Source organism: Sitophilus oryzae, unplaced genomic scaffold, assembly GCF_002938485.1.
Source record: "Sitophilus oryzae breed Bouriz unplaced genomic scaffold, Soryzae_2.0 scaffold_907_pilon_pilon, whole genome shotgun sequence".
Taxonomy (NCBI): Eukaryota; Metazoa; Arthropoda; class Insecta; order Coleoptera; family Curculionidae; genus Sitophilus; species Sitophilus oryzae.
Genome location: NW_022147536.1, coordinates 163,716 through 175,379, shown reverse-complemented (window position 1 = coordinate 175,379; position 11,664 = coordinate 163,716). Strand labels below are relative to the sequence as shown.

At 33.2% G+C, this 11,664-nt stretch overlaps 1 protein-coding gene across 1 annotated transcript; it reads right to left on the bottom strand.

Moving 5' to 3' along the window:
• Positions 1-3,960: 3,960 nt before the first annotated feature.
• LOC115890672 lies at positions 3,961-4,398 on the bottom strand. The gene has a single exon (XM_030910975.1). The coding sequence runs from the start codon at positions 4,396-4,398 to the stop codon at positions 3,961-3,963; it is 438 nt and encodes a 145-aa protein (XP_030766835.1).
• Positions 4,399-11,664: the final 7,266 nt, after the last annotated feature.

Sequence of the window (11,664 nt, the reverse complement as noted above, 5' to 3'; positions counted from 1 at the left end):
CTATTTTTTAAATGGCCCCAGAGAAAGAAATCATTTGGCGAAATATCAGGAGACCTTGCTGGCCAATTTACTGTATGATTTAGGCCAATAACGTTTCCGTTAAAACTATTGTCTAAATATTCCCGAACAGCCAGGATACTATGTGCCGGTCAGCGATCCATTTGGTACCAAACTTTCTGATTTTCCCTAGCGGCATCATGTAAAGCAAGTAAAATATGATTTTCGAGTAGTTCCAAATAATATTCTGCATTTGAATTTCGCCTAAGAAATAATGCCCGATAATATTGTATCCGAATATACTTGCCCAAACATTTACTTTCTGTGGATATTGCGTCTTTGTTTCGACAAACCTGTGTTGGTTTTCTTTGTTCCAGTATCATCCAGAATCATTTGTTCCAGAATCATCGTGGAATATGGTGAACTCCTTTTAGCATGTTACAAGATCTCATTTATGCAGATGACATCTGCCTCCTTTCTTATAGCCACGCGGATATGTCATCAAAACTACATGACTTAACAAATTAAGCTCGAATTGCAGGTTTTAATATCAATATTAAAAAAACTAAATCGGTAAGAGGTTGTGCCAAAAATGTCGCTCCCTTTATCATTGGAACAATACCTATAGAGGAGGTAAATAATTTTACTTACTAAGGTAGTACAGTATGATCGAAAAAAAATGGCGTCCAGTTGGCTTGGAAATGACAATCGATGACATTTCCAATATAATTTTACATATAAAATGACAGCGATCTTCATTTCATAGCCATCGCTGACGCCGTTTTTATTCGATCATACGGTATAATCTCAAACAACGGAGGTACAGAGCAAGTTATCATAAATACATTATTTATTTTCATAAGAATACATTGTTAGTATTGCTCATTTTTTTCTGATATACCTACATCATAATAAATAAAAACCAATAAAGAAAACAAGCCATATTTTTGACACATTTTACAAATAAATATAGCGTTATACTTTGTATGATAATTCATACAGAACTTCAAAAGCATATGGCTTCTTTCACATCTAACAAAGTACGAGACATCGTGATAATGAATTATATTTTGTCAATTTATATCACCATTTTTCGAAATTTTTTGCTGTTCGCCCATTTTTATATCTCCAACATCTTCACTTATTTATCGTTTTTCATCACAGGGAATATATTTCGTATCTCTTTAACAATACCTTTTTTGAAGCCAAAAACGTGTCGCGGATTGTATTTTATTAGGCAGCCTGCGGAGTTTTTTATTAGTCTATTTATCTTATTTATGGCGTTATTGAGTGTTCTAACGTTAAAATCCCTACCGTTTTTTTTTGGTCCCGGTGGAAACATAATTTAGTGTCTTTAGAACAATATGAGACACATATTATGTGAATTATGTGGAGGGTATGTAGCGTATTAAAGATTTATTTCAATATTTGACTTTTATTTCGTAATTTTTTTATCCCCTTTAGTTAGACTTTTTATATTTTACAGGACAGAAAATTTGTTTTATGATCAATTTTTATGAGATCAAAATATGGACTTTTAATTTCAGAATAACATTATGGCTTATTTTTTTCAGATATACCATTATAAAAAAAGAATAGACAATATTGCGGGAATGCAGAAAAAAAAGATAGCTATAAAGTGATCAAGGAAGGAAACGTATCTGTCCTTGAAAAAGTTGAAAGCTGTAGCCATGATTATTAAATCCCGCTTAAGTTGAACTGGGCACGTATGCAGGATGCAAGAAAACCGCTTACCAAAATCTCTTCTTTACAGTGAGCTTGTAGACGGTAAGAGGAAACCGGGTTGTCAACTCAAAAGGTACAAGGATATTTTCCATGAAAACTTAAAGGGAATTAGCATGCAGAATGAGTGGGAGAAAGCAAAACAAGTGGGACAAACAAAAAGTAATGAGATTTTTGAATGAAACCGTCGAATTGTTGAACCATCCTCCATACAGTCCCGACCTGAGTCCTAACGACTTTTTTACTTTTCTAAAAATTAAGACTGAACTGCGTGGTCAAATATTCCAGCCTCCAGAATATGGAGTCAGCGGCTTCAAAAACACAATCTTGAATGGCAACGGCCTAGCTACGTCAAAACACCGGTTCCCATTAGAACACCGAAGTTAAGCGACGTAAGGCGATACTAGTGGATGGACGGGTGACCGGTTCGAAATTCTGTATTGTGCTGTTGTCCAAAAAAAAAGACAAAAGTGTAAAATCTATTGACACACACTGCCCATTCATGGTTCGAGGCCGGATGAGATCGGATATCTCGTGAGTAAGAGTCGATTTAGACACTTGCCAAGACCATTGACCATGATATGGCCGAGGACCTTGGTTCAGATTCCGCGTAAACAAAGTAGGTCCCGTCCAAATTAGCCCTGGCAGCGTTAACTGAAATCTTTACTTTTTACAATCTTGAAGGCACCAACAAACGAGTGGTATAACTGCTTTCAGAATTGGTTCAATACGGATGCAAAAATGCATGTCTCTCCGTGGGGAATACTTTGAGAAACAATAGTATTTAAAAGTTATCTATTGTGCTTTTCTGCTTCTCAAATAATAAAAGACAACCTTCCTATAATGTTATTTTCTATGTCCCCATAAGATAAGGTTATATTAAAAATTAAATTTCATTGCTATTATTCTGGAAATAATAGCGGTATTACAACTCATATTTGAATTATACACCTATATTCTCTGTTTTATATCCCAGTATGACAGTATAACGACACCCTGCCACTATTAAACCACCCCTAACTATCTCATTAGTTTCTATTGGGAACGCTTTCAACCCCTACTTTTCCCCCACGGTCGCTGGCCAGCGGCGCTAACTGTTAAAATTCAATGAATTTCTGATTTTGCACGGCCAACTTATCAATTGCGAGCGGGAAAACAAACCTTTCGGCAAATTTTCAATGCTATACACGTTAATAACATGGTGTTCGTAACACTGACCGTCTGGTTTTGTCTGTAAACAAGAGGGAATTTGATTGGGAAATTGGTGTTTTGTCTGATTGTGGATGGACGTCATTGAAAACAATGTTTAAGCTGTGGTGTTGGTTTCTATCGGCTAATGCCGTCAATTGTAGATAAAACAAATAGATCTGGTTGTAGCTGATGGCTCTAAATCTGTGGTGTGAATTTTAACGTATACTTACAACGTACAAAATGGTTTAAAACTTTAAGATAATGATGGAGATATTCGAGAGAGATACTAATGACAAAATTGAACATTACAGTTGAGGGTTGGAACCTGGTATAGACTTTTTAAGAAATGGTATGATCTACAAAAATCCGCGATGTAAATTTTTCTATCGTAAACCCTTTCAAAGTTATGGTACTTTAATGGAAGAAGTTTTTTTTATGTGTTATTTAAACGGAAAACTTTGATTGTTCACCGACACCTTTTTAAATTGAGTTAAAAATCCTGTCTTCCGGGGATATTTTTTTCTCGGTTTTTAAGTTAATTATAACCCATAAATTCAATAGGTTAGTTTTTATGGCTCACCCTAGTGCAATTGAGTGATATTGTGGGAAATTGTAAAGACATTTTATGGGCATTGTTGGTGGGGATATGTTTGATGACATAGTTAACTTAAAATATACAAAATAATTATTCACAAATGCCAGTGAACGTTATATATTGCCATAATTAAATTATATTCCTTTCCACATACAAGTTATTCTATTATACTTTGTGGTAATTCTTCTAGCGTTTATTTTGATTTTTAAAATTTAAATTCAATTTTAGTTAAAGTGTACTAATATAATGTGTTATTAGGTACATTATCGTATATTATGTTATATTATACTATTTTATATCTAGTTAATACAAAAGAAAATATAATGATATTTTAATAAACGTTATTATTATTTAACATATTCCACGGAGATGGCGTTTGAAGTTCTTCGGTAATTATTGACTAAGTCCAGTTCCCGGCCTGGGATCAAAGCAACTTAGTTCAACACTTTGCGAAGGATGTGAGACGTGCTGAGCAACGTAATCTTTTGGGCTTCTTGGATAGATGATTTTCCTGGGATGCGGTTCAGACGTAGTTCTGCTCCTTTGGATATGGTTCCCAAGGCGCCCACAATAACCGGTATAGTACAAGACTTTGCATTCCACATTCTGCTGATTTCTATTTCTAGGTTCTTATATTTCATTATCTTCTCGTTTTCTTTTAATTGTACGTTGGAATCGTCTGGTACTGATATATCTATAAGTTGGCAAGTTTTATTCTTTTTGTTATGTACCACGATGTCTGGTCTATTCGCATTTATTTGTCGATCTGTTATGTTGGGCAAATCCCACATTACTGTTACTTCATTGTCTTTGTTTTTGATGTTTGTAATGGTTTCAGAAATATGCTCGTAGTATTTCGCACAAACTTCCATTCCGAATGCTTTGCAGATGTTCCAATGTATATAGCCAGCTGCTTTATTATGCCCATGAGTGTACTCAGTGGCGGCCAAGTTTGTACAGCCAGCGATGATATGACTAACGTGTTCCTCTGACCCACGACATAATCTACATCTACTATCCACATTTTGTTTGAAGATCTTTTTTGTCTATATCTTGTACTTAGGACTTGATTTTATGCAGCCATTATTAGGCTTTCTGTCTCTCCTTTCAATCCTGCACCATTTAACCATTGTATGCTACTCTTTTTATTGACGAAGTTCTTATCTATACCCACAGTCTCACGATTATCCGACACGCAGCGCAGGTAATTTTAGAATTCCCTTACATAAAACTGCAAATTTTCAAAAATCTTTTAGTTATGTAGCTGTTAACTTGTGGAATAATCGTCCTACATTTGTTAAAGAAAATTCTCTGCGCCAGTTTAACAGGTATGTCAAAGGTCAGCTATTAGATAAACAAATAACAGATATGTAGCAACTCAAATGGGACAACTATTGTATGACCGACCGTCAAGATAAATTTATTACACATGGGCGACTTCCCGCATGCGTCTGTTCGTTTTTGATTCCCGTCTTCTTGTCTTTTTTCCCCCTTCTGCGCCTGCCCGCTCAGTTGCATCTTTTCCTTAGTTTAAATTATAACTGATTATTTTTTTTTATTATATGTATTATATTTAATATTTTACTTGTAGTTAAAATTATAATTTCATATTGTTAGGTATTTTCTTATTATTTAGTTGGGTATTGTTTGTTGTTATATTAAGATTCGTTATATATTATATTAATATATCCCAAGTATATATTTTATGATTTAAATTATGTCAGGATACACCTCACAGGCCATTGGAAAATGTGCCTTGTGCATCGGTTCTAAAAATCGCGGTGTATTCCTTTTTGTCGGTATTTATATATATATTACATTTGTATATTAAAATGTATAACATTTAATACTGATAAATAAATATTTTGATTTGATTTGATTTGATTTTGATTATCTAAATGTCTCATAAATTGTCCGTATAGGGGTTTTTCTGTTAATCTTTCTATTCTTCGCTTTTCTATTTCTTCTCTTATTTTCAGTTTCATGTTCCTGGATGTTTCTTCATTTGTGTCATATTTCATTCTGATTCGTGCTGCTTCCTTCGTAATTGAGTATTTTGCTCTTGCTTCATCTTGCTTCTTGATAATCTTTACTAATTCATCTCTTTCCTCTCTTATGTACTCACTCAGTCCCATGATTGCAGTTTCAAGTGCAAGTTCCTCAAGCTCTAGCAAACCTCTTCCTCCATCTAGTCTTCTCATATAGATCCTATCAACATTGTCTTTTGGGTGGTGAATTTTCCCTGAGGTAAGTAGTTTTCTAGTCTTTCTGTCAATTTTCTTTATCTATTCTTTTGGCCATTCCACTAAACCAAAACTGTAAGTCATTACTGGAATTGTTATAGTGTTTATAGATTTTATTTTGTTTTTTGCACATAATTCTGTGTCAAGCACTTTTCTGATTCTCCTATAATATCCTTTCCTTAATTTATTTTTCATACTCTTGTTGTCGATTCCGTCTCCTTCTTCTAAGCCTATTGTTTGTAAGTTTCCTCTGGATCCAAATTTCTTATTTCAAGTTCTATGTTCGATTCTACTTTTATGTTCTTACTTTTTGTCAACTTCCCCTTCATGAATGTAGCTGTGGCGCACTTGTCTAAACCAAACTCCATATTGATGTCTTGGCTGAATGTTTTGACAATTTTGAGCATTTGTTCCATTTCCTTTACTGTTTTTGTAAATAGTTTCAAGTCATCTAGATATAATAGGTGGTTTGGTTTGATCTTAACATTGCAATCTATTTGATACCCAAGGTTTTTCTTTTTCAGTAAGTTAGTAAGGGGTGTGAGAGCTACGCAGAATAACAAAGGTGATAGGCAGTCTCCCTGAAAAATTCCCCTCTTGATTGCAATGTTATTAACATCGAGTTCTCCTTCAGAGTAATAAAGTTTTATATTTGTTTTCCATTTCCCCATAGATGACTTTATAAATGCTATGATTTCTGAAATTATTTTATATGTTTGCAGAATTTCGATTATCCAGGTGTGTGGTAAGCTGTCAAAAGCTTTTTTGTAGTCAAGCCACGACATGCATAGATTCTTCTTCTGTTTCTTTGCTGAGTCCATCATGATCTTATATTATTATTATTATAATATCAGAAAAATAACTATGAAATTCAATAATAAAACGCTAAAAAGGTGGAGTGAACTGTTTATTTATCTCCTAAACGTAACTCCTGGCTTTTGTCAAAGCCCTGGGACTGTATGATGAGTTATGATTCAAGAAAGGGGGACACAATGGATCTGTAAGGTCGAAGTGATTAACCCCCTTCCCACTCATTCTAAAAATTCTAAACTCCTGGTTCTGTTTTATCGTTGCGGCTTTTACACTTGAATTGAAAGCTGAATAAATCGCCATATTAACAAAGTTTATACAAAGATCACTACACACAACAGAGTATTATAGTAATCGCTAAAATTGTCGCTGATGACACATCTATTGTTTCCAAAAAAATGGCGTATAACATCACAAATTTTGCTACAGCACGTATATGAGCGTTTCGTGTCCGTATTCTTTAGCTTTAGTCATTGATCGGCACCAATCCCTGATCCAAAAATTCTGTAACACATTGTCAACTATTGCAATAATTATTGTTGTTTGGTATTGTACTATTTTGTTCACACTTAGTTTTCTTTCGTATATTTATGTAGTAAAAAACACCTCTTTAAAAACTGATTTTTTAATTACATTTGCCCACGGATAAGAGAAAATCGACAAATAATAGCAGACCTTTCCAATAAGTTATTCTGTCTCTCTCTCTCTCCATATACTTCTATATCACATTTTTTGCACGTAAAATATTAGAAAAAGTAATTAAATTAATTAATAACTGTGAGCAAAAAGAAAGAGATCTAACTAAATACGTAGGTGTTTGTGAAAAATTAATTTCTGTAGGTACGTGGCCTGTGTGCATTGGCAATCATTAAAACGTTATAACCTGTAGTTTACTGAATTTGCTCTAAAATTTCCCTCGTTTGCGTCAATATTGCTTTTAATGGAGTTCTTGTTTTAAAATTGGATATTTGAAGAGAATTAAATCGAAACATAGCTATTATTCCATTAAATATTCAATAATTCAATGAAGTACTGTTTGTTATATAAAAAAAATATAAAAAATTGAAGGCCGTGACACACGAGCTAGCGTTACGAAAAATTGTAACGATCGAAATATTGGTTAGCCAATGAGGAAGTTGAGATGGATCTTTGAAGCGTCGTAACTCGGTCCCTATTTAAGCTAGAGGGCTGAAATTTGGTATGTGGATGGGCTTTGAAGAGCCCCAACATTTCATTATATTTTCCTCGCTAACAAAAACAAGTGGAAAGTGTCACCATCATGAATCACTGAACGATTCCTTCCTTTCAAATACAAGAGTTAGGCAGGGATGTGTCTTAGCGCCTCTCCTATTCAACATATTCATGGCAGCGCTTTCTATTATAGTGGACAGCAAACTCTAGGAAAAAAAGAGGAATGGCTAGTTCAGTACGCTGATGATTGCGCTCTAGTTTCAAAAACGTAACAGCAATTACAAGAAATGCTGAACACATATACGAGGTTTTGGGCCTTAAGCTAAACATCGACAAAAATAAAATCATGTGCACTCCCCCGGAAAATCACAACGATACTATAAAAATCGGAGAAGAACAATTGGAATATGTAGCAGAATTCGGTTACCTTAGCAGTCTGATTTCGGAAAAAGCCAATATCGGATCAGAAGGCTCAGTGACTAGAAGCTTTCTAGTCACAGAAAAGAAGCTCATGAAAGAAAACGCCTTGCGTATCCACCTCCTGATGCGTGTCAAATACTCGTCAGGAAGTAAGTAAGCTCTATTAGTTCCTAAAAAGTGTTAATAAATAAAAAAAAATAGATCATATCTTCATATTTTTTCAATTTATTATATTTTTTTCCAAATGCTTTTAGCGATTCGAATAAGAATTTTAGCATAGTTTAAGGAAAAGAGTAGTTGCACTCTCGCAAATATTTTCTGCCAGTTTTTGCAAGCTGGCTGGTTGCAAAGCCTTTCAGTTGAATTCGGTCCGTCGAGCTGTGAGGTTCGAGCGTTGCGTCCGAGCACAGGGACGGATTGGCAAAAAATGAGTGCCTTACTGTGCGCTGCTATTAATTGTGGAAATAATTCAAAAAATTGTTCTTTGAGTCTTTTTAGATTTCCATCGGATGTAAATCGGCAAGCTGATAGTAATTATCAATTAACATTTAATTATATTTGTTTATTTTAGAAGCTGAGATATTATGTAATTAATTAAATGTTATTATTTTTTTTAGCATGTGTGCAGATTTTAAAAATAGTTTTTAGATATACAGGTTGTCTGAAATATGCGCATGAAAATATTTTTTTGGTCAGGGATTTTCCATAAAATTTTCATTCCAATAATAATTTACGAGATAATTTATATAAATTGGTTTTTGAAACAATTTTAGAGTAAATATTTTGTACATCTAAAGTCTCCGCAAATTATTCATATTTTTTAATTGAAAGAATTTTATAATAGCATAATCTCTTATAAATTTAGTGGACTCTATTTTTTATGTTTTTTTATTATAAGTGGTCGTAATATAACAATATTCAAAATATTATAGACAAAATATTGAGTTTATATTTGAGGGAAGAAAAGTGCCACACCTAGCTTTAAACCACCGTAAATATACAGGGTGGCCCATTAGTGCGAGGAAGTTCAATATCGTCGTCGTTGTCGAAGATGTGAAAGAAAATTTATTCATATGTTTCAAGGTTTATAAAGGGGTGTATCCTAAAATATTTTGTTATATACAGGGTGTCACAAAAAAAGTGTCACAAAGAAAGGTAAAGTTAGTTTGATTTTTTTATTATTTTACATCATTCTATATACATTATTCTATATTGGGTATTTTTTATGGCGTCACCAAAATCGCAATATTTTAAATGGTATATCTCAACTTTTTTAAATGCGACATTCTGTATATTATTTTTCTGTCAGATGCAGAATTAAAAAGTGAACATTTTTTTACTAATTTAAAGTGTTTCTAAATTTTTACCGCTGTCGCAGATATTTGCAGTATTATATTACATATGGCTCTTTCAACAGTAAATTTTTTTCAAAGTCACCTAATATGATTTTTGTCTATCTTTTCTTGTCAAAAAATGTTCACTTTTTAATTCTACATCTGAAAGAAAAATAATATACAAGGTGTTGCATTTAAAAAAAATGAGATACAACATTTTTTAAATGTTACGATTTTGGTGACGCCATAAAAAATATCCTGTATAAGATAAAGTAAATTTTTCTACACGAATTTATTCCGATATCCTTCATGTTTAAGAAAACATAGCAAAGTATTAATAAAGTTATATTCACTCTAGTTTTTTATCACTTTTCGTATATAATGTTTTTAACCAAAGTTTTAGTAAATAAGAAATAGATTGGCAACACCGCAGTATGCTTTAAATAAAGACAGTGTACTATAGCATAGTTTTATGCCGAATCCAGTTATCTACACAAAATTAAACTTGCTTTAAATAAAAAAAAAAGTCGTAGAAAATCTCTGAAATAGATAATAGTATAAAAATATGTCATTATATATTTTTTCCGCATTTCTTCCCATCCGAAGATTTTCAGATACAGAAGAATTGTTACTTACATGAAATGTGAAAATATTCTGTTTTCAAGCAAGTTTTTACTCGATGATCATTTTTTTAATTTTATTTTATTACGTCTATACTTTGCCTAGTTAATAGACCACGACTATACAGCTACGTCGTCGGCTACGGAGGCGAGAACAAGGTCATATAAAGTGGCAGAAACAGAACAAAAGATTTGACAAGGAGTAAAACTACTAGTTTCCTTATACTATGATTTTAGTGTATAAGTTACTATACAAGAGATTTCTATAATAAAATATGTCGCACTTTTGTCATAGTATAGAAGATTCTTCCCACAAGACATAACACATGTTTTCTTAAAACACCCTGTATAATTAAGAGAAGGCACTAAACATCTAAAAAAATAAAAAAGACAATAGGGAATAGTGTCATTGTAAAATTATATTACCATTGGCGTTTGTTTAATAAGTGATTGCGTCTGGGCGAACGGCAACATTGTCTTTTATGCTAACGACGAAGCTTTTTCTTCTAGGCCTTCGTATTCGCACGGTGCTGAGGTGAAATTTTCCGCCTCGAAACCTATTCCATGCTAATTTTTATCCGCGATACGTCTTTGGGGGTTCGAATGCGAACAAAACTGGAGCTACGGGCTACCGTCAGCAGGTCGACCGCCAAACGAGACGTTTTGAGGCGCTTCTCCGAAAATGGGTATTTTCATGTCGGCTTGAGAAAATACTGTTATAGCAAATACGTTTAAATAAAATATACGACGGCCTCCCCATAAGAGCAATGAGAGGATTTACGTCCCAGTATTGAAGGAGGACAGAAAATCGAGTCGAATGTTCAAGACATAGGTTCATCCTTGTTTAGTCAAACCTCCTACAAACCAAGGATAGACTTATGTAGGAAATGCATTGAAATTCTATAGCCATCCTTCAATATCGGGACAGGAATTTAAGCGGTACCCTCCGTATACTTTATTTTAAATGTATTTGTGTTATAGTATATTACCCTTGTTTATATATTCTTAAAGTTGCTCAACCTCTCGACAAAATGTGCTGCCTCTGGTGAACAAATCGTGAAGCTTTAAAGGAATGAAACGGGGCGGAGTCAAAAATATCGATCATTTGCCGTATTTCCCTCAGAGTAATGTAATAATATAGCTCGGATTTTTGCGAACTATAATAGGGCTCTGCTGATTAAGAAATTTTAACAAAACTGTTATTTCATTGTTGATTTTGGATTATATTTGCTGTTATTTTAAGGATTCTAAACCGTATTAACAAAGAAATTATTATTTCAGTATGTTGGTACATTAATGCTAATTACTGGTAATTATTAATATTTAAAAAAAAAGTTACATACGCTTACTTTATTTCGATTTGACACAGGGCCATAAAACTTTATTTAATTCTTATGTTATTTTATTCTAAATTGAGGTTTTACTCGGGTTTTACGAATTTTACGATAACATTTCTTTTGAAAACAAAACTTTTATACATTCTTGATTAATTTTTTTAATTAAAAATAAAACTTGGCATT

Bases quoted from the DNA above. Each gene is read 5' to 3' on its own strand.
- LOC115890672 (XM_030910975.1), bottom strand. From the start codon at position 4,398: ATGGAAGTTTGTGCGAAATACTACGAGCATATTTCTGAAACCATTACA.